At 40.4% G+C, this 24800-nt stretch overlaps 1 protein-coding gene across 1 annotated transcript in view; it reads left to right on the forward strand.

Moving 5' to 3' along the window:
* The window catches only part of LOC125273155 (radixin-like), a 211798-nt gene that overhangs the window by 51977 nt on the left and 135021 nt on the right, over positions 1-24800 (forward strand). The window contains exons 3-4 of the mRNA XM_048198419.1: positions 11290-11373; positions 11569-11715. Coding sequence (XP_048054376.1) covers positions 11290-11373; positions 11569-11715 — 231 coding nt within the window. The remainder of the gene's footprint in view (positions 1-11289; positions 11374-11568; positions 11716-24800) is intronic.

Here is a 24800-nt window from a genome sequence, read left to right on the forward strand (position 1 = left end):
AGAATAGGATGGAAGAAAGCAGGAGAGCACAGGAAAGACGTGAGGAAAAGGAAAGGAGAAGAAAGGAGACCAGATCCACAAATGGCTCTGAAGCCTTTGTCTAATTACGAGGATATAATTGGTAGTTGATGGACAACTAACCCATGAGAATAAAAATGTTAGTTATGAGAGGGTTGTCTCTGATTGGTTTGAAACTCGTAAAAAGATATCAGAGTCTCCTGTTGAGGCTCAGGTGTGTCGTTCCTAAGCTAGAATACAAAGAGGAAAGGAAAAAGGTAAGAAAATGAAGTCAATGAACATAACAGGATGAAATAAGGAAAAGGGAATTAAACAAAGAGGTAAATGAATAAATAAAATAGAGTGGCTAAGTGAATAACCAAGAAGGAAAAGAAAGATAACGCAATAAAACAATGAGCAAATGTGAGTCAAAATTAGGAAAAACTTTGGTGGAATAAGTTTGCTTAAACTTCTAAAGTTCAAGGCTTATTCATACCTAAAGTAATTTGATCTAAAATAGAATTTTAGATTTATGAAAATTGTGAAATTAGAAATAATGGAAATTTGGAAATGTAGAAATCATTTAAAATTACTTTCTAGAAAAATGTAGGATTTCAATTTAAATTTAATTGGTTTTATTAAATTCAAATTTGACAATTAAAAATTGTAAACCAGTATTTCTTTTTCAAGTCAAATGCAGGTAAGGCAATTATTAATTGTAAACCAATATTTTCCTTTTCAAGTAAAATATAGGTAAAGTAATAAGTGAGAAAGTTAAAAGGGAAAGTATGAAGGAAAGACCAACAAGTGTACATAAAGTTGAAGTGTTTTAAGTGGTTAAATCACTTTATAGTTGCTAAAACAGACACTGTGTTCACACAATGATGTTAACTAGATTAGCTTTGAGGCTAAAGGCTTTAGCATACGAACTTCGGTGTAAAAAACTACAGAGGTTATCTTAGCAACACCGTGCGGTTTGTTTACAATGACGTTCTTCCGGAAGCGTTGGTTAAGACTTCCGTGCCACGACTGTAACTATGGCGACCAAACAAAATGATAGTGGCGAACATGTGAATTACATCAAATACATGTAACTGTACAAATGAAAGACACATGCACGTACAATCAAGCATTACGTGAAATGTCGGCGCATTTCAACTCTATAAATAAGAGACACCACTCGTAGCTGTTTTACGACGTGGGGCTTAAAATGAAAGTGATAGCTTCTGCTGTAATAGATGAAAAATCGCGACCTCGGCGGGTCTCTATGTGCACGCAAAATATAACAGGTTCAAAAGCTTCACTTGGTCAGTTTCAAATCACTTCCCATTAAATTGCGCTCGTACACACGTAGTGTTACACGAGCTCAAACAAGCAAGCGTATAGCGTTTAGCAAAAAGGGAGAATATAGCAGATTGAGTACAGTGGAACACGCACTATAATCAGTTTAGCTATGAATATAAAACAAGCAAGCGTATAGCGTTACTGTTTAACAAAGGGAGAATATAGCAGATTGAGTACAGTGGAACACGCACTATAATCAGTTTAGCTATGAATATAAAACAAGCAAGCGTATAGCGTTACTGTTTAACAGAGGGAGAATATAGCAGATTGAGTACAGTGGAACACGCACTGACACTTTAGCTAATAACTATATAGTTGTAGAAACAGATCGAGGAACACGCTCAATCTTGCCGTTCTGTGAGGAGAGTATTCGTCCTACACATAGGTATTTTAACTATTGCAGTTTAGTTTCAATTCAGCTCTCTGATACACAATAACGTTATTATAGCTATATGACGCTGGAACACGCAGACATCAGGATAGCTATAAAACAAGGCATTCTAGAATTTAAGGAACACGCTTAATTCTTACCTTATTGTGATATCATAGATCTGAAATTTACTGCAGACTGGAGTTTAGAGACAAGACAGCAGACTGGGGTTACAGCTCTCACTCATTCAGGCACTCGTTCACACGGGCCGCGCCGCGCGTGCTGTATCCCAGCAAGCAATTTTATGTCTATTAGACGTCTAATAGCCGTCAAAACATAGCCCGGCCGTCTAGGCTAAAACCAGGCAAAATTTGGGCTGTCAGTGAAAATCTAATAGACGTCTAACCATAACCCAAAAATAGACTAGTCATCAATTAGACGACTATTAGACGACTACATATATATGTCTAATAGACGGTGAATATGGATCTAGGCTAAAATAAGGCTGAATTTGGGCTGTCAGTGAAAATCTAATAGACGTCTAACCATAACCCAAGAGTAGACTAGTCATCAATTAGACGACTATTAGACAACTACATATTTATGTTTAAAAGACGGTTAATATGGATCTAGGCTAAAATAAGGCTGAATTTGGGCTGTCAGTGAAAATCTAATAGACGTCTAACCATAACCCAAGAGTAGACTAGTCATCAATTAGACGACTATTAGACAACTACATATTTATGTTTAAAAGACGGTTAATACGGGTCTAGGTTAAAATAAGGCAAAATTGGGGCTGTCAGTGAAAATCTAATAGACGTCTATCTATAACCTAAAAATAGACTAGTCATCAATTACACTACTAATGAATGATTACATCTATACATGCAATAGACAACTAAATAATGGCTAAAGGATTCTTTTCACTTAAATATAACAGGTTCTCATAAATGACAATCCGTCCAAACAAATTAAATATAAAAGGTTTTATTTAGAAAAAGAACTCAAGATAATGCACAATGATAAAAAAAATTAAATTTTACAAATACAATACAAATAAACATTAAAAGAAAATTACAACGTGTAACAATAAAAATATATTGACAAAAAAAAAATAACATTGACAAAAAAAAAGTTAAATAAAAAATGTTAACAATATTTTTTTGGTTTATAAAACAACCTGATTAATTTTCAGTTCCATAAATTCCATGTTTTATGAAAAGCACTCTGAATTACCTTGAACATTGTTGTTGAAATGTGCTATACAAAATAAACTTGCCTTGCCAAATCAAAAACTCATATTTTTATTTCATAATGATCAAAAGATTAAAAGATATACAAGGCTTCCATAACAAATAATAGTAGGGCGCACAGGTTTCATGTTTACCCCCTTGTATTTAGATAATTACAGAGTTTTAGGGCACAAGGAAACACTACAGTACATGTGCATGTATGTTAATCTAACCACGTTTTACTCTGAGTCTGCACAGTTACCCGCTAAAATGTCACGGTTCCTACACATAATGTACATAAATAATAAACACATGTCAAAATGAAAAACACAGATACTTACAAGACCAAAAGCAGGAAAGAATTTGCTTTAACATTTGCTGTTGCTTGCTCTCCGTCTCCAACAGTTGTAAAATGCGGAAATGTTTATCGCGAGATCTGGCAACAGTGATCGAGAGTCAACGTTCAAGTCTCGCGTTGCCAGTGGTCATGTCTCAGTAGAGCCACAGTTGCCATCTAGCGGTTGAGAATTGTAAATTTTTATTTAACTTAAAATTAAATACAGTCATATATGTGTGTGGTATATAATTATAATTAATATATGGCTATATATATATATATATATATATATATATATATATATATATATATATATATATATATATATGATATCGTAGAATGTAGGATTGTGTGACAGCAAAAATATGCTGTTTCAAATATATACTTGCATATAAATGTATATTATACTTGCATATAAATGTATAAATGCAAGTATATCAAGAATCCCACAAGCTTTGTGGTCGAAAATGACTTAACACTATTTTGGTTACACTCATTGCTGGTCTGAATCAGGGCTATAGCCAAGCCGTAAAAACTAGACTATAAATTGCCTCGATTTCGCTGGGTGGACTAAAAGCAGACTACACATAGCCTATCCAATTCAGAGCTAAATCGTGACTACATATAGACCATGTCATGAAATGCCACTTAAATCTTGTAAAAATCATTGACATTGCGAACATGATGAGATATCAACCATCTCAAGCACTTCCTGTCCAAAAACTACAATAAATCAGGATTGACTATAGGTGGGCTACAAATAGCCGGTCTGACTATGAGCTAAATCGTGGCTACGCACAGCCTACACAATATAACATGTCATAGATGTGAAACCAAACACCTTGTAATCACTGTTGACTTCACTTACATGATGCAATAACATACAACTCGCAAGTTATTTTGGCAAAAACGACATGTAACCAAATGAAAGATTGTTTTGGCTAAAAGTGGGTTACACATAGCCGGACTATATCGGGTCTATAGTTAACCGAGACGGTGAAATGACGGCTATTGCTTGCTGGGATACGTCACACGAACACTGAGGGGTTTAATAATTTGCGTTGATAAAAAGAAAAATGACTTGATATGTGCTCCAAATTTAGATTAAACTGCCCGAATTATCCTCCACCATTACTGTAAGGGAAAACACCCTAGGAAGTAAAATGAGCTCAAATGAATAAAGAGTTGTTTAGATTACGACCGAGCAACTGATTCGTCCAGCGTTCATTTGCTCGAGCCGTAATAAGCTCTTGTAACGGATATAAATATCCAACAATCGTGAAAACACTGATTAGAGCACGGTAACTTGAAATCGACAGTTTAAGACATTAAATCATAAAGCACATAATACAAGACACTTTCTTTTAAAATCTACAAGAGATTTTATTTATTCTAACACAAACTAATCTAACACAAAGGCACGCGCGCACACACACACACACACACATACATTCATACGCGTTGCAGTAAGAAGGAAATGAGAGAGAAAGAGTTTTGAAAGAGAGAGAGAGAGAGAGAGAGAGAGAGAGTGATCTGATTAACCGAATTCCTATCAATGCATTTCAAAGACCAGAACGAACCATGAATCATTCATTTAAATGCACCAGTTCAGTTTTCATCTGGAGGTACTTGCTTGCGTTGACTTAAAGGTGAATTTCCCTCGTCGTGCAGAGAGGGGTTTCCCAAGTCGATGATTGGTCCAGATCAGGTCCGTGTGGAACAATGAAGGAAGTCTCTTTTTCGCTGGAGTTGAAGCGGCAAAAGTCGTTGGTTGAACTTTGCGGCGAAACTTAGGACACGAGACTTTCAGAGGTAAAGGAGAATTAAGTAAAAGAAAAGAAAAGTGAGTGAAGGTTGAATGGCTTGAATGAGCTGCTTGTCTGTTCTTTCTTGTTACTCCATTGTTCTTGGTACTTGTCTTGGCTTCTTTTCCCAGAACAGAACCAACTCCCTGTTCGTTTACTAACCAACTTCTCCCCTTCACTATCTTGCAATATGATCATTTAAACTTAGTTGTTTGTCACACCTCTGAGGAGTCCTGGCCAATCAGACATTGTCCTGTTTCAAGCGGGCCTTCCTCTGCCCCCAATAAAACATAAGTGTTACATCCTGTTTCTGCTTCAGCAGAGAGTGCCATTTTAACATAATTTCTATTAAATGGAATACAATACATTTTAAACAGATTGCATTCAAGTCAGGATATAGGAAAGGGGGAAAGAATCAAATTAAGTCCAAATAAGGCATACTTTCAGTCATTCAGTCAAGAGTTAACACATTTACATGAATTGTGAGTGTTCTAAAGCCTAACTGTTTACAGGTAGTACTTGTGGACACATAATGCAAAATGTATGTAGTTAAAAGATGTTTGATAAATCTGTTAAAATTGTTGGAACAATTTTGAAGCAGTTTTATTTGTTCAACAGTCTCTTTGGCTTTCCTGTGAAGTAAGGAAAAAAAAGGGTCTGGATTGTCTCTCTGTCTTCTTGGGTGACCCTTTGGTATGTCACTTCTTCTACTATCAGGAAGCATGTGTCGTAAAAGTAATCAGCCTGGCTTTATCTGCAGATGGGCTGGAGCCGGAACCTCAATTCTGAATTAGAATTATGTTTTGAAAGAATCATCTGAATGATTCATTTGTCTGGTTCGTCCACAGTTCCTACAATACAATATTGACAGCACTAAAAATGATTAAATGTAAAACATTTTGCTCTGTTCGTGACTGTCACTGCAAACTCTTTTCAAAGAATTATGTTAAACAAAACTATACTTTAAAACCTTAAAATGAATAACATTTCTGTAATCATTTAACCATTATTTATCATATAATAGTTATTTTGTTCACGGTGGGACACAAACAGTGCCGCGTTAAGCCTTCGTGGGGCTCTGGGTTAACGAACGCTAATAAATGTACTATTAGTTTCTTCTCTAAATATGTTTCCATCACGTTTTATGTGCATTTTATTTTGTTGAATAAAAAGTATCCACCCCAATGAGTGTACAAGTTACATTTATTCACGTCTTGTGCAGTATCTTAAAATGTGCAGACTTAGCCGTTTTTTTCAGAAAACCAATATGACTCATTTAAAATTCTGTACTACTTACATTACTGCATGCATAAGTTTCAGAAACCCACTTTAAAAATGACAGTCAAATACAATAGATCATCATTAAGTCATGGACCCTTTCTTTGTCCATTTATTCAGATTCTTAATGATTTTATTAGTAACATTTAACAAAGATATGCTTTAGCAAATTATTGACATCATTATTTCTATACTTCATTTTTATGTGTACATGGCTTCTGTCTCGCGCACAGACGCGCGTGCCAGCCTTTAAAAGTATTTGGCTGCGGAATGATGCGTTTGGTGTTTACGCTGCGCACTATCTAATGGACTTTTGTTTTCAAGCACTCAATTCACTTTTGCATGGGCTGTTGTACAGTACACACACACGGTCCGTGCCATCACAAAAATTGGGCTGCACGCGAACGGGGAGTGCGGATGTTCGCGAACCCTCCTGAGGATGAAAATTATGCGATGCGAGCACCCGAAGTATACCTTGGTGTTAAGCCCGTAATAGCGGGCCACCAATCCACCCAGCCCCATATGCACGCGCATACCCTGCATACCCAGACGCTACGCCACTGTCCTGGTTGTATTCCTGCGTGCATGTCCGCTGCGACTGTGACTTGATTCGGGTGTGTGACGACGATGCATTTTAAAACGCAAAAGAGGATTGTCTTGGGGGGGCCCCCCAGTGTTCGGGGCCCTGGGCTGCAGCCCATGTTGCCCATTAGGATAACATGGCCCTGGACACAGAAGGCGTTTTCTCAGACACAGAACTAGAAAATACACTAAAATGCAACATAAATTCACACAAAGATGTCAATTTAATCCTCTGTAACCCACATCTTTATAATCCACACGACTGCGAGGAACAGATCCAAATTGAATTCTTTATCAAGCGATCTTCATCTCCATCCTCAACAGCGACAGTAAACAAATCCCGCGATCGTTTTGAATTAAAAAATTGCCGCCTCAAAAAGCTTGACATGACAAGTTTTATGGCAGTGATATCAACGCTCATTGGCTCTGGCCTGCTTCGTCACAGATTGCAACATGCCATGAAGTAAAGCAGAATATCATTTTCTTGAAATAATAACTTAAATTTTACTCTGTACCTCATACAAAACTATTATATATCACCAGAGAGGACTGCGACTGTAACACATTGTCATTCGGACTACTATTGGTATCGCTTTTGACAATCACAATAATTTATTATGAAAATAAGTTACACTTTTCTGTTACGTTTTTCTTTATAACTACATATTTTTAAGAAATGGTTATGGGAAGGTTTAGAGGTTTGAGTGGATTTAGTGGCTCAAAATATCCTTTGAATGCTATAGTGTTACTAAAATTGTAATTTTTCTAAATATTTATGTTCTTTACTTTCATTTTATATTCTCTATAAAATGGTTATGTTTGGGTTTAGGGATATTACATTTATCCATAAAATGGTAAAAGGGAAATTATACAGATATCTTTATGATATAAAAGATTAGTAAATATTTTAAGTATTTCTGCTGTAAAAGCATAATATGTTTATGTATAAATATTGCCAATACATCCATGTTGTATCTTTCAACATTTATCCAAACGTACAAAAAAAAGTATGTTTTGTGTGTGTGTCATAGACACGTCAGGTTCCAACCTCAACCAATCACAGCGCACGCCATCCCCAGAGTACTGATCACCGCCACCTGCACCTCATCATTGCACTCATCAGCAGCACCATAAAGAGCACACACACACACAGCACTCCATGTCCGGTCTCGTTCGCATATACTCACGTTAATGCTGACTCCTTGCTCCATACTTACCTGTCTCCATCGTGTCTCCTTCCCTCTGTGTCCCTCGTCTTCTGTGTGTGAGTGCTCCAGGCTGCTCCAGCCATCTCCAGCGATCTCCAAGCTCCAGCGTGTTCACAGATATCCATATCTGAAAGGAAAAGGACAGTAACTATCTCCATTCTAATCATCAACGACAGTCACCCTGATAGACCGGCACCGCGGGGAAGAGGACGACCACCACGGCGTCGGGGTCCTCGGCCCTCAGGAGCGGGCCGTGGAGGGGGGGTGCTGTCACAGACACGTCAGGTTCCAACCTCAACCAATCACAGCGCACGCCATCCCCAGAGTACTGATCACCGTCACCTGCACCTCATCAATGCACTCATCAGCAGCACCATAAAGAGCACACACACACAGCACTCCATGTCCGGTCTCGTTCGCATATACTCACGTTAATGCTTACCTTAAGGACTCCTTGCTCCGTACTTACCTGTCTCCATCGTGTCTCCTTCCCTCTGTGTGCCTCGTCTTCTGTGTGTGAGTGCTCCAGTCTGCTCCAGCCATCTCCAGCGATCTCCAAGCTCCAGCGTGTTCACAGATATCCATATCTGAAAGGAAAAGGACAGTAACTATCTCCATTCTAATCATCCATTCATCTATTAATTCATCACTGCTTACCTGTTCACTGCTCTGTGCTCTACTGGTGTCAATAAAACTAGTTACCTGTTTACATCTGTGTCTGCCTCCTGTGTACCGTAACAGTGTGTAAAAGTCATGTATTAATACTTATATAACAATGAGACCATTCAATAAGTGCCTTAATTGAGGATATAAATTTTACTTTACAATATGGGGTAAAATTGTCTTAGTAATGGCCGTTTAGCCTTAATTATGGGCTTATTCTCATCTATAAACTTCAATATCACTTAATAAGTTCCATAATTAATGAGGATTTAGCTTTCACTTTAGAATGGGGGGTCAAATTGCCTTATTAGTACCGTATTAATGGAAGTTTAGCCTTAATTATTGGATTATTGTGGTCAATAAACTTGAATATCACTCAATAAGTGCCATAATTAATGAGGATTTAGCTTTCCCTTTAGAGTAGGGGGTCAAATTGCCTTTATTAGTACTGTATTAATGGCAGTTTAGCCTTAATTATTGGCTTATTCTCAATAAACTTGAATATCACTCAATAAGTGCCATAATTAATGTGTATATACCTTTCACTTTAAAACATGGAGTCAAACTGTCTTTATAATACTATTTTAGCAATTTATAACTGCAAAACCAGCAGAAATTAAACAATTATTATCTTATTTTTCAGTTAGCTTAATAGAATGGCACATAAATATATTTACATCACTACACAAAAATAATATATGGCTTAGTAAGTTGTAAATAATGTCTAAAAGGTGTTTACTGTACATTCGGTTAATAATTAATTTTCTAGATTATTTTTGTTTATTTATAGCATAAATGTGTATCTTTCAAATGTTTACTGATTTGTAAATTATAGCTAATATGCCCTACTATATGTTAAGTTAATCATTAATTACTATTGTGTCCATGCTTAACTAATGCATAATTGTGAACAAGTAAATCATTAATTACTAGTTTATTTATGATTAAATTATGCATAATTCAGGACCCTAAAAATGTCAAGTTAATCTAAAAGTTTATATAAAATATATATATATTAGGGTATTTGCAATAAGGTCAGCTGCAAAACCAACTCAGTCCATGCCTTTTCAGTGCTAATTTTGCACTGCATGTCTTTAGTAAATCCCAACAGTAGTTTTTTAACACCAAAAGAGGGTTTGTGCTGGCTCAACAAACACAGTTTGTTAAATACCAATAAATTGACTAAAGTGACATTTTTGAAAACAAGGCATTTCAATAACTGACTAATAAACTTTTCATTGCCATTATAGTGAAATTACTGAACCTAAACATAAGAGCCTGATTTTAAAAAAAAATCAGAATTAAAAAAAAAAAGAAAAAAGAAAAAAGCTAATTTAAAAGAAAAATTTCAGACAGACTGCATTTTTTGCATCTGAAATCTTCAAATATTGTAGATATCAATCCAGTCAAAAATATGAAAATAGCTTATATCTAATAAAAGGTTTGGGTCCCCCTTGGTTGAAATCGCAAGAGCACCCCTAACGACGGCCCTTCATATGACAATATTTATAGGATGCATTGAGGAGGAGAACAAACTACACTCAATGTCCAAGTTATGCTGACTTAATTATGATCCGTGACACTGGCCCAGATTCTATGTAAAGAACAATTCTTTGTGACTATATGTATTTCTCAAGTTGGAAAAAAACGTTCAGTTCCCTAATAAGTGAATCTTAGTTCCCACTTCCAGGACATCCACAAGATGAATGAAGACAAACACATTATAGGATGACTGAAATTTAGTGTTTAGAAAAAAATAAAATAATACATGTTTATTCTTGGCACTTAAAAAATAATTTGGTAACTTTTTTTTCTTATAGGAGCCATTGACTCCTTAATTGTTCGGTAACACTTTACAATAAGGTTTCATTAGTTAACATTAGTTAATGTATTAACTAACTTTTGTATTACAGTCCTAAGAGCATCCGTTATCAGCCCAACAGTGGAAAATGAAACCGTTACCATACCAGCTGGTCATAAGCAATAAGAACCGTTCGGCCCAATGGTGGAAAAGCGGCTTTTGTTAAAGTTAGTTAATAAATGCAATCATTCATTGTTTGTTCATGTTAGTTCACAGTGCATTAGCTAATGTTAACAAAAACATCTTTTGATTTTAATAATGTATTAAATGTTTAAATTAACATTAATTTAAATTAATAAATGCTATAGAAGTATTGTTCGTTCTTATTTCATGTTAACTAAAGTAGTTACCTAATGTTAACTAATGAAACCTTGTTGTAAAGTGTTACCAATTGTTTTTGTTTGTTTGTTTGTTTGTTTGTTTTTGTCTGTAGCCCTGCCCTACCTTCACAAATTTAAAAAAATCTGCAGGTTTCCTTTTTTGTGTATACCCTGACAGTTTGTATAATAAATTGTGGCACAATATTTATGATTATTTAGCCTATTTATCTGAGCCCCTAAAGTGATGCCAGAATGATTCATTGTGTGTGTTGTGAATGTTATTATTATGCAGAGTATTGGAACAACATAAACTGACTAAAGAACAGTGGGAGGACAGGATTCAGATGTGGCACGAGGAACACAGGGGTATGCTCAGGTAATTACCATTTTCTGGCTTGACACAAACACATGCACAAACAATACAGAGTACACATAACAATAGCTCATAACACAAAGAGCAGACTCAGGTCACTTATATTTTCAATCCTCAACTACTTCACCATGGTTAATAGCAGTATTTCTATTCACAGCATGTCACAGTTTATTTGTCTATCTGAATGTGTGTTTACAGAGAGGATTCTATGATGGAGTATCTGAAGATTGCTCAGGATCTGGAAATGTATGGAGTGAACTACTTCGAGATCAAAAATAAGAAGGGAACAGAGCTTTGGCTGGGAGTGGATGCTCTTGGTCTCAACATTTACGAACATGAAGACAAGTATGTCTCAAAATTAAAATGTATTTCTTCAAAGTGAAGCAGTTCCTGTTATATGGAAAGTTAGTGTAGCCATCAAGTAAACAAGTGGTTATTTTCAGTGGTATTTTCTTTTCATTTTACATCCATAATGCCTAATAAAGTAGTCTGTTCAGTTGTTGTTCAGCTGAAGTCAATTCAGTGTTGATTCAGTTCCATTGTAAAGATAATCAATTATTAAATTAGTTAATTTCATCTATAAAGCAGTTCTGCAAAAAAATCAATAATCAATAATATTGTTGAATAGTAAGTGTTCCCCAACTAAGCAAACCAGAGGCGACAGTGGAAAAGAACCCAAACCCCATCAGGTGACAGAATGGAGGGGAGGGGGAGAGGGGGGGGGGGGGGGGCATTGGGAGAAACCAGGCTCAGTCAACGAACGAACATGGTGTGATTATGATTCAGGCTGCATCACATATCAGAATTCAGATTGTGATCAGTAGCATTCAATTATTCATCCAGTTTCTTTTGCTTGAAGACCGGATTCATCACGCTAGTATGGAGACAAAGCTGGTCATCCGCTTGTTAAGTCGTGGCGTAAGGAACGCCGTTTCTTTTCAAGCCTTGACTCGTTTCACTTGAGAATGCCATCTCCACGGCCGTTTATGAGCGCTATTTATTCATATTAAACATTTAACATTTTAAAGTTAAACATTTAAAATACTTACAGTCTACACAACAGTCTCTGTGCTCACAGCGTCACAGGCATTAATATTTTAATGATTTATAAAAGATGAATCACTGTCTGGCCATCTGGGATTTTGGTATGGAGATAAAGGTTATGATTATAATTTTTTGGAAGTATTACACCACATTGTGTGTGTATATTAGCACCATTTGTTGTTTTCTTGTGGTATGAGATAGAGCGTTTGGACCCGGAAGCACTGCAGTGTGACATCAGACTTAACAATAGATCTGTGCAGAGGACCTATCTGGTTCTTGTGGTCTGAGGATCTGTGCAGATGACTGTCATGTCGACGAGGCCTTCATAGAGGATTGTCTAGTGGACACGGTCTCTGATGCAAGGCTGCATTGTGGTTGTGTCTAGCCGCAGGTCCACCATCTGATCTTGATATGAACCGGATCCGGCTTACTACAGTAACCTTGGGATAAGGATGAGACAGACAGACTAATATTAGCATAGATGCTATCCTTTTTACGATGTAACAAGTACATCGGGTGTTATAGGAAGTGTTCCCATTTCCGGTTGACCTAATTTATGCAGCCCAATCATTTAACTTATTTGAATAATAGAAATTGATAATGTGTTATGTGTATGCCAGGTTAAAGATATGCGTATAGATTTAAACTGACAGAGAGTGTCTGTTTACTGAACAAGGCTAGGAACACTTTTCCAGAGTTTGGGTGCTAAATAGGAAAAGATCTAGCACCTGCAGTTGATTTTGATATTCTGGGTATTGTCAACTAGCCAGAATTTTGAAATTGCAACAGACGTGAAGAACTATAATGTGTTAACTATAATGTGCTTGCTCAAGTACTTAGGAGCTAAACCATTCAGTGCTTTGTAAGTAAATACCAAGATTTGAAAATGTATGCAATGTTTAATAGGGAGCCAATGCATTGTTAACAGAACTGGACTAATATGGTCATAATTCCTGGTTCTAGTAAGAACTCTAGCTGCTACATCTTTTACCAGCTGGAGTTTGTTTATTAAGCATACAGGGCAACCATAATTACAATATTACAATAATCTAGCCTTGAGGTCATGAACACATTGACTAACTTTTCTGCATTTGTCATTGAGAGCATATGTTGTAATTTAGATATATTTTAAAAATGTGAAAAATGGAAAATGTGGTTTTACAGATGCTAGAAATGTGGCTTTTAAATGAAAGATTGGTATCAAAGAGCACACCCTGGTTCCTAACTGACGAAAAAGACTTAACAGGGCAGCCATCAAGACAGTTATTACGTGTGGAGGTCCAATAAATAAAATCTGTTTTTTGTTTGTTTGTTTGTTTGTTTGTTTGTTTTTCAGAATTAAGTAGTAGGAAATTACTAGTTACCCATTTTTTTATATCAGCTATGCATTCCATTAATTCTGAGAATTTGTATGTTTCATCAGGATGCAAAGAAATATAGTGCTGAGTATCATCAGCGTAACAGTGAAAACTAATGCCATGCTTCCTAATGATATCTCCCAAGCAAAGCATGTAAAGGGTGAAAAGCAACAGTCCTAGTACTGAGTATCTTGCAGTACTCCAAACTGAACTTGTAATTAAAATGATACCTCTTAATTTACTGCTACAAATTGGTAACGGTCAGATAAGTATGATTTGAACCATGCCAATGCAAGTCCACTAATGCCAATGTAATTTGCGAGTCTATTCAAAAGAATGTTGTGGTCGATAGTATCAAATCAGATCCAGTAACACTAATTGAGAAATACAACCATGATCGATTTAGTGTCTAACATACCTGTTGTTGATTTTGATGATTTAACAAGTTTAGACCATTCTTCTTCTTCTATGGCAAAGAATGAATTAGTGTTGTCCAAAATATTGATATTTCGATATGTATCGATACTGAATTATCTGAAACGGTTCCAATACGCCTTTTCTGCAGTATCGATACACCAATACCAGCTGCGCGTTCTCGCTCTCTCTTCTTTTTGACGGCGAACTGACATGCACCTGCCTCCTCTGGTGCGTGAGCTTGAAGCTCAACTTCCATAGGAATTAACTAAAAATGCTCACTGTGCACCGCTCGCTTCGTGCCAATGGACACACACCATCACTCGTCTCATTCACTCCGGTTGAATAGTGCTTGTATTGTGCATAATTTTAGTCAATTGGGCAGGCTTCGCGCTCGCACCATTTATGTAGATCACCACTGATCTATATAACCCCTGTTATAAGCCACTCAAACTGCTCGCGAGAACCAAATTTACTTCTTTTTTGTGGCCTATTGCGATTAAATGGTCAAATACATACAAAATTATGTAAAAAAAAAAAAAACAATGCCATCTTCCTTCTATGGTCACATACTGTGACAGACAACTGGACCAAAACTAAACAACACCATCCTGGCTGAGGACCGCCTGTGGGGTTTGAGGCAGAATGGCTGTCCATTGGAGAGATATGAGGATGAGTTTCTTGAGGAGGAGTTTCTTGAGCTCTCTCATCAGGTGAGCTGGCCTGATGCTTCTCTCATTGTGTGTTTTCGCTTGGGCCTGGATGAGGATACTATTCGCTATACAGTCCCATCGAGGACACATGGCATCAGCAGCTCACCCAAAGCCGGTTCCCTCTACATATCCCTCCAATGGATCCATCCATTTCTGTCCTCCTGCATTTCCCCAAGTCCTCAGTCCAGCGATAAAGATGGCCGCTGCCACTTCAGAGCCAGGTCGCAAGATGGCCACCACCACGCCTGAGCCCTCGGTCAAGATGTCTGCTGCCACGCCTGAGCCCTCGGTCAAGATGGCCACTGCCATGCCTGAGCCCTCGGTCAATATGGCCGCCACCACACCTGAGCCCTCGGTCAAGATGGCCGCCGCCACGCCTGAGCCATCAGCCGTAATGGTCTCCACACTTCTGCCCTTAGGCCTTTTAGTGGAATATGAGGGGATGTCCTGGAACCCAGAGATAGTTCCAGCCCCTGAATCTGCTCCAGTATCTTCTCCAGCCCCTGAATCCGCTCCAGTGTCTTCTCCAGCCCCTGAAACCGCTCCAGTGTCTGTTTCAGCCCCTGACCAGAGCCCAGAGATGGCTCCAGAATCTGCTCCAACTGAGTCTTCTGAGAGTGCAGCGCTGGTCATTATTGTCACAGCACTTCTGTGTGTGTGGGCGGCAAACACGCTGACTATAAACGATGAGCCTGCTCCAGTCCCTGAGTCAGCTTCAGACTCCACTCCAGTCCCTGAGTCAGCTCCTGACTCCGCTCCAGTCACCGAGTCAGCTCCAGACCCCACTCCAGTCCCTGAGTCAGCTCCAGACTCCGCTCCAGTCCCTGAGTCAGCTCTAGACTCCGCTCCAGTCCCTGAGTCAGCTCCAGACTCAGCACCAGAGCCCGCTCCAGCCCATGAGTCAGCTCCAGACTCAGCACCAGAGCCCGCTCCATTCCACAAGTCAATCCACAAATACTGACAGACCTACCTGAAAAACGTAAAACGTTTATTTCATTTGTCCCTGTATTCTATTGTATTTATTTGTGCCATTGTTTTGTTTATTTGTTCTTATTTTATTATTGACTGTTTACTTGTATTTTTTTGTGAATTGTAGTTCAGTCATTTAAATAAAGCCTCCTTGTGCTATGTGTAAACTATTACAACAAAATTTCCCAAATTATCAAAAAATTGAGACAATAACAAATTATCTGTATGACAGTATGGCAGTTTTCCCCATGGTACCGAAAATGGTATTGAATATCTATATTATTCAAGGTATCGTATCAAAGTTAGAAATTCCAGTATCGTGACAATACTAGAATGAATAGAACTGTTCCTCAGAACTGTTCCTATAGCACAACGTCTGGGGCCTGATGTATAAATGCTGTGTACTCACAAAAAAAGGCATTGAAATGTGTGTACACAATTTTCCATGCACATATCGGGATTTATAAAAAATAAACTTAGTGTAAATATGTGTAAATATGTGCGCACTGTACGGACACTCTTTTTTTACTGGAGTGAGTGAAGTAATGAAGTAAACAGAAAACTCTATTTAAACTCTGTTTTTCATTTGAACATTTCCACATTTAGATTAAAGGTGGAGTAGGAGATCTGCAAAATACTAATGTTACACATCTAGTTTATTATCTGTGATAATATCATTTACAATAAGTGCTTTTGAAGAAAGGGATCTAATATTCAGCAACCCAAGCTTTATCACTTGTTCATCAGTATTATATGTTTTGTATTATTTTATTTGGGGATATCAATAAAACTTTTACCCTTATATGGGTTTGGGAGTTTTTTGTTTTTACTAATTCAGGGTACAGACACAGTCTCTATGTGATGATATTTAGGTGAAAGAGTCTCTATGTGTTGGGATTTATCTGACTTCTGTGATATGAAACAGCTAGCATACGGTCGGTCTCCTTCCTGACCTGGGCCCCAGTTTGCCATGTTTCAGCTCCAGGACTATGTGCCATATAACTAGAGAGAACAGCAGCACAACCCCAGGAGGGATGGATACCATCTCTTTTCAACAGGTCAGGTCTGCCCCAAAAACCTTTCCAATTTTCTATGAACCCTATATTATTCTGCGGACACCACTTAGACAGCCAGCCATTGAGTGATGACAGTCTGCTAAATATCTCATCACTCCGACAAACAGGTATGGGTCCAGAGCAAATTACAGTGTCTGATATCGTACTTGCGAGTTCACACACCTCTTTAATGTTAATTTGAGTGATCTCCGAATGGCGAAGTTAAACATCAGTGCTGACGTGAATAATAATCTTAGAGTATTTACAATTAGCATTAGCCAGCACTTTTAAATTCGCTTTGATGTCAGGCGATCTGGCTCCTGGCAAACTATGGTGGCTGGTGTCTCTATTTTCACATTCTGTGTAATAGAATCACCAATAACCAGGGCACTTTCAACAGGATTCTCAGTGGGTGCATCACTGAGTGGGGAGAATCTGTTTGAAGTTCTAATCAGAACGGAACAGCTGTGTTTTGCACCGCAACTATGCCATCTCACAGTCACCCAGTTGCCCTGCTGCATGGGCTCTACAGCTGAAACTAAACAATGTACAGAGTTCACTAAGCTAGTCACATCCAAAGCAGTATTTAAAGCCCTTGCATTCTTACTATCCTCAATTAAATTTTGGATATGTGCCTCTAATTCTCAACACTAAGTTCCCTATGTTAATGTCATCATTCTTCCCATTCTTCCGGTGCTGTGGAAGAGGGAGACACAGGTTTAAGGAGTGAAACGTGAAATGATGGGTGAATACGGTACCTTGGGGGGAGTTGGAGACAGTAAATGACTTCATTAATCTGCCTCTCGATGATGAAGGGACCTATGTAGCGGGGACTCAGATTCCGGCAGGGCTGGCGGAGACGCAGATCCCGCGTTGAGAGCCAGACTTGATCTCCCGGATGATAGATGGGGGTAGAGGATCTACGGGCATCTGCGAAGTGTTTATGTCTCCGCACAGCATGCTGCAGATGTACATGGGCTGAGTCCCACACTCTCTCACTCACTCGAAACCAGTGGTCAATAGCTGGAACATCCGAGGGTTCCTTCATCCAGGGAAATATCGGTGGTTGGTACCCGAGTACGCACTGAAAAGGGGTAAGACCTGTAGTGGTCTGCTTGAGAGAATTCTGTGCGTACTCGGTCCACGGGAGGAAACGGTTCCAGCTGTTCTGGTTGTTGTGACAGTAGGCCCGGAGATACCTCCCTATTTCCTGTATCTTCCGCTCAGTCTGGCCATTCTTCGGGGGGTGATATCCGGAAGAGAGGTTGACTGAGACATTGAGGAGTTTGACGAAGGCAGCCAGCGAACTCTCTTGCTCCTTCAGGCTCGTTACTGGTGGCCCAGTATGGCCCGAGATGGTCCCTACATGTCCGAGGATGCTCAGTCTGTGCCATTTCCAAAACTCCACTTCACCTACCCAGTGGCAAGCTGGTTCCACTACCCATCCCATATCGCCCATGGTCCCTCGTTGGAGTCGACTTTGTCACTGACCTGCCGAACTCAGATGGATTTACCTGTATCCTCGTAACTGTGGATAGATTCTCCAAGGCTTGCAAGTTAATTCCTCTGAAAGGCTTACCTACCGCTATGGAAACTGCAGAAGACCGTGGGCCACAGTTCACTTCACGTGTCTGGACTGCCTTCTTCAAACTCCTCAATATCTCAGTCAACCTCTCTTCCGGATATCCGTAAGGTGGTCGGTATATAGATTTTACCTTCTGGGCCTCCCTGCGGAGCGGGTTCGGAAACTGTGGCGGTGTATAGCTGGTCTTCTAGGTCCCACTGAATGGGACTTATGAGTATGGCTGGAGGGAGGATGGGCTCAGGTGTAGATGGTTCTTCCGGAGCATGAATTTTTGAGAGTGAGTCGGCCTTCACATTCTTCTCTCCAGGTCGATAAGTGATGGTAAACTGAAATTGCGTGAAGAATAAGGCCCAGCGGGCTTGACGGGGGTTAAGTCTCTTGGCTGAGCGGAGGTATTCCAAGTTCTTATGGTCTGTAATGACAGTAAAAGGATGTTGAGCTCCCTCCAGTCAATGTCTCCATTCCTCCAGCGCCAGTTTGATTGCCAGCAGTTCTCTGTTGCCGATGTCGTAATTCCGCTCCACAGGGGAAAGCTTCCTGGAGAAGTATGCGCAAGGGTGGAGTTGAGGAGGCTCTTCGTGTCGTTGGGATAGCACCACTCCCACACCGGTGGTGGAGGCGTCCACTTCAACGATGAACGGAAGTTCAGGATTTGGATGAGTGAGTATGGGAGCAGTGCAAAAGGCATCCTTCACTGTCTGAAAGGCGGCTTGAGCTTCTGTGGTCCAGGACAGAGACTTGGGCGTGCGACGAAGCATGGAAGTTAAGGGAGATGACAGGATACTGAAGTTCTTGATGAATTTGCGATAGAAGTTAGCAAAACCTAGGAAATGTTGGAGTTCCTTGACAGTTTGAGGGAGAGGCCAGGTTTGGATAGCTTGTATCTTCCCCTGGTCCATTTGGATGCCATCAGCGCTCACAACGTATCCGAGGAACTGTACTGTGGGCCGATGGAACTCACATTTCTTGATCTTCAGGTATAGATGGTGTTTCCTGAGTTGTTCAAGGACCTGCTTCACGTGGTGGCGATGTTCGGCCAAGTTCCGGGAGTATATCAATATATCATCAATATAGACAATAACGAAGTGTTGTGGCAAAATCAATCACCGGACTCTCGGTGTAAGAGACAAACTCAGAATTTTGTCTTTAAAGGTTTTATTTCTTGTAAGAAAGATCAAACAGTTATACAATCTCTCAAGAAGCTGCAGAGTGAGTGACAAAGATAACAGTTTTTCTGTGGCTCTTATACCTCCTAATCTCCAAGGTTGTAACTCTATTCTCTCCCCATATTAGGCTCATACCCAGAATCAAAGTTGCCACCTGTCACGTGACAGGGCTTTACCCTGAGGTTAAATACTTCAGTTACATTTTTCCAGTGTTTCGACTCTCTGTCAGTTTTCCCCTTTATTTGTTTCTTGACTCGATTCTATTCTTTAACTACTGGTCTCGTCAGTTGTGTTCCCATTCACATCAATTGCCCTCTCACTCCAGAGTGTAAACAGGCAGCTTCACCATTTGGTGTGACCTCACCATTTTTCTCACAGAAATTGACACACATTGAAACATACATGGTAAACACATTATCAGCACTAAGCTTGTCGCCCCAATTGGTAATACAGTGTAAAGCAACTAAGAGGTCCATCCTCCCCAGAAAGGGTGGAGCCAGTTTAACCATGTGTTATCAGCTTGCTGAGGCTCTTTTACGGCCTCCTTCATGTGAGCAATTACACTAGTGATGTTATCACTAAAATCTGGGATGTGAAAACAACATTATGTCCCCAACATTTTGCAAACCCCACCTTCCTCCGCTTTCAGCATATCAAGGACCAATTTGTTATGAATAACCGCATTTCTAATTTGTTTCATTTCATCATTTACCATGGTCAAAGCATTTTCAGTACCGTTAGCTATGGCTAACACAGTCCATGCTAACCCATTTATCTTGTTAATTGAGACAGCAGTTCCCACGCCCATTAACATTGACCACCCAAAGTTTGCCCCACGTGATGTCCATGGATCTGATAATGCGTACCCCTTGTAATGTGCTGGTAAAGTCTCTGGCATGATCTCGACCCCTCGCTTCTTTCTACCCTTTTGTGCAGACTCACCCCGTGGCAGGTACACTGTCCCTACGTTCATCAGAGCTGGATAGCAACATCCTGACCATCCTTTTCTTGGCATGTAGTGATAAGCTTTATCACCACACACCCACACCGCAGCAGGAGAAGTGTCCTTCAGTCTGCTGAAGGGACAGGTGAAGTTCACAATCACCCCTCTGATGGTCGCCGTGCAGTTGTTGATTCCTCCTCTCACGTCGATTCTGACCCTGCAGTCAGACTTCCCTGCAGACACTGTCCATCCAGCGGCCTGCTCCTTTCAACAGACACACACATCTCCTTGCCTGTGTGTCACTCTCAGTGGTGGGATTGGCACTTCTGGTTTACTGTGGATATACTTGGTCATACAAACAGGTGCAGGAGACTTTGTTGGCAGTCTCCCTTCCTCGATGTCTGCTGCAACACGTAGCAATTCAGTCATTTGCAATGGAATCAAACAGGTGGTGTCTTTCATGGTGTCGACAGTCAGTGGGGCAGCCTCCCAGGCATGAGTCATTTGTAAACAGATCCAGCAGCTTGTGTTTATCTCTAGCTCCTCCTTTTGCAACAGAGCCAGAGTGCAGACTTTGTTCCCTTGGCACTTCATCATAGCTTTCTGCACTCCTTCATTTGCTGCCCCTCTTCCTGCTCCTTCACTCCCCATCCACGTCATTTCTTCTTTTGTAGCTGGTTCAAAAGCCAGGTCAACAGATGGCTTTACTGGATCTTGTTTGTTTTCAACAATGCTGAATGCCTCATACCAGTCTTTTCCTGCTATGTCAATACCACAAAAGTTGCCTTGGCCTGAGAGTTTCACATTGACAATTGACACTGTCATACCATCTCTGTTGTTACCATATCTGTTGTTCTTGGCCACTCTGAATCTTTCATCTGTCCCATAACTCACTGGGTTGGTGTAGGCTTTCACGTCGACCCATGTGCATGGCTCTTTGCAAAAGTAGACTTGTGCGAAGTTCGTCAAACCATAATCACTACACCCCGGACAGTTCTTTTCAAATGGGTTGCATTCAAATTGAACAACGGATCCTTCCGTTATAGTAACAATATTTTCTTCCAGACCACGTGTAGGTATCACTCTCGTCGAGGCTGCTCTCCTGATGCGTTGAATCTCCGTGTCGTTGTTGAGTTGAAAATCTTTGTCCGTACTGGCATTAGTCCCTGTTATTGTCACTCTGGTCGTCTCCACTAGCTCTGTGGTGAGAAACATTGTGATGGTGCATATTATCACAGCCATTACGATCAATATGCAGTTCGACCCTCTCAAACCACACATTCCTGGAATTCTGAAGGGATGCCACGGTCTTACTTGCTCCATCTTCTTCAGTTAGCCAGGTGCTCAGCGCAGATATATGCCCAGAAGGTATGAGGTAGATGTGTTGTGGAGGCACTCAGCGCTTGACTCTCTCTATCTATAAAGGGGCAACATCCCTGTATAGATTGCGCAACGATGGTTGTGTATCCTCTCCACCCCCTTCCAATTACTGAGTTATACTTCGTTGCTCCGCTTGAGCACACAGCTATAATGCTGGGATCTGTTATCAGTACTTTTTGAATCTTTCTCAACTCCCATCTTTTCACAGCAACTGCAGCTTGTGCTCTCACGATGGGCTCCAATTTGCACACTGGCTGTTTCAACACAACATTCCAACCGTGTCCTTGTTCCTGAGATGATAGTGGCACCTTGTGTTTATACAGGATCTTGGCGTTGATTGACGTGTGACTTTTCCTCCCTGGCACTGATGTGTTGGTTCAGATTAGCCAACCTGAATGTCCCCCTTGGCACGGGGCAGCCTCTTGTTCTACTCCTCCCTCCGTTCCTCCTCTTGATGCAGGTTTGGGACCTTCCTGCAGTGGCTGGCGTGGATCCTCTCTGCCACTTTCACAGCCGTGTGAGTCATCAGAAGCACCTGGAATGGCCCTAACCTCCTCTTTGCCCTCCAACTCTTTCTCCTCAGATCCCGCACTACGACAAGGTCTCCTGGCCTGAGATTATGGAGGGTGGTCTCTCCCACTTTCCCCTGCGCGGCTTTCACCTGGACACAAATGTTAGACAAGAGAGAGGACAGTTCTTTACAATAGCTTATCATGTCATGTTTACACAAGTCTGTTGATGGCAGTAGTTGTTTACCCCCCTGGATTCCCAAGCATGGTGGTTTACCAAGGAGGATTTCAAATGGGCTCAAATTTATTCTGCTCCGTTTTCTCATTCTCATGTACATGAGAATGATTGGCAATGCTTTGAGCCAGGTGAGCCCAGTTTCCTCGCAACATTTGGCAAATTCGTTTTTCAAAATACCATTCTGTTTTTCAATCGCCTCACCCGAAGACGGTGCGTATGAACAGTGTGTTTTCATGTCAATACCCAGAAACTGCCCCACCTGTTTTATTGCCTCATTCACAAAGTGCGTTCCATTGTCTGAACTGATTTTCCGGAATACCCCATCTTGGGACGATTTCAGTTAGCAGGGCTTTTGCCGCTGCTGCTGCGTCCTGCTTTGATGTTGGGAAGATTTGTAATGAAGCAACGAGTAATGAGGCGCCCATCTGACTTTTCTGAATTTTCTGTTTTTCCACAATGCTCCAAAGTCATGACAAACGCCAAAAGCATAACGCGAATCTGTATAAATTGTGACACATTTACCCGCCATGAGTTTGCAAGCTTCTGTTAAAGCCACAAGCTCTGCTGCCTGTAATTTGATGGCAACGCGCCGGATGCCACAACCTCAAATTCAGTTGTTACTGCGTACCCTACTTGATTTTTACCTGTTTGTGGATCTTTGAACGCAGACCCATCCACAAACAGGATGTTGTCACAATTTTCAATTGGTTCGTCAGAAAGATCTGGACGTGGTGTGCACACTTGTTCGAGAGCTGTTAGATAACAGTGATGTTCCTCCCCATCCTCTTGGAAGAAGGGTGGCAGGATTCAAGGTTGTGCAACGCTTGACCACAACATTTGGCATATCAAGCAAGATAGCATGGTATCGTAACCACCTAGCTGTTGATAAATGCAATGTTTTCTGTTCTTGCAAAATCATGGAGACTGCGTGAGGGACCATCAAAATCAGGTCTGAATACCCCACAAATTCCCTAGATGTCATCACAGCCTGTTCAGCAGACGCCATGGCCCTCAGACAACATGGCAGTCCGGCTGCAACTGGATCTAATTTGCTTGAAAAATAAGCCACAGGTTGCAGTCTGTTCCCATGACGCTGCAAGAGAACAGAAGTCATGAATCCATGTTTTTCATCTACCATCTGAACAAAGGGTTTGGTTGGCACAGGGAGGCCCAACGTTGGAGCCTGAGACATTTTAAGCTTCATTGATTCAAAGGCTTCATCTGCCTCCCCTGTCCACTCAATTTTGTCACATGACCTCAGTCCCTTTCCCACTGTGAGGGCTCTCAAGGGCTGCTCGAGTATCGCATAATTGGAAATGAATGTTCTACAGTATGAACACATCCCAAGAATGAGAGCATTTGTCTTTTTGTGATTGGCTTTGGCACATCCCTTATTGCCTGCACCCTTTTATCAGACAGTGATTTGCTGTTTCCGGAAATTACATACCCTAAAAATGTTACTTGTAGGTTTGACAAATTGCAGCTTTGACATGCTGACTTTGTGTCCCTCCTGCGCCAAATGCTTCAGGAGGGAGACAGTGTCAGCCACGCATGTGGGTTCATCCTGTGCACAGATCAACAAATCATCAACATACTGAAGCAAAGCAGTACCCGCTGTCAGGGTCAAAGGTTCCAAACTCCTTCTGAGAGCTTCGTTGTAAATCGTGGGGGACTCACAGTATCCTTGACACAGGCATGTAAACGTATACCCCCTGCCATTGAAGTTAAATGCAAACCAGAACTGACTGTCTTTATCCATTGGCACGCTGAAATATGCATTAGCCAAATCCACTACTGAATAAAATCGTGCATCTTGTGGAATTTGTGACAGTATTGTATAAGGATTTGCTACTAATGAAGCTCTTTGTCTGACAGCTGAGTTTACTGCTTGCAAATCCTGGACAAAACGCCACTCTGTGGGTTGATTTTCCCGGATTTTCTTCACAGGAAAAATTGGAGTACGCGCTGGAGTGATTACTACTGGCTCACATGCCTTGATTAACCCCACATCATATTTGTATTTAGCCCACAATTTAACAGGCACCTCGGCCAACGC

The sequence above is a fragment of the Megalobrama amblycephala genome, linkage group LG7 (genome assembly GCF_018812025.1).
Source record: "Megalobrama amblycephala isolate DHTTF-2021 linkage group LG7, ASM1881202v1, whole genome shotgun sequence".
Lineage (NCBI taxonomy): Eukaryota > Metazoa > Chordata > Actinopteri > Cypriniformes > Xenocyprididae > Megalobrama > Megalobrama amblycephala.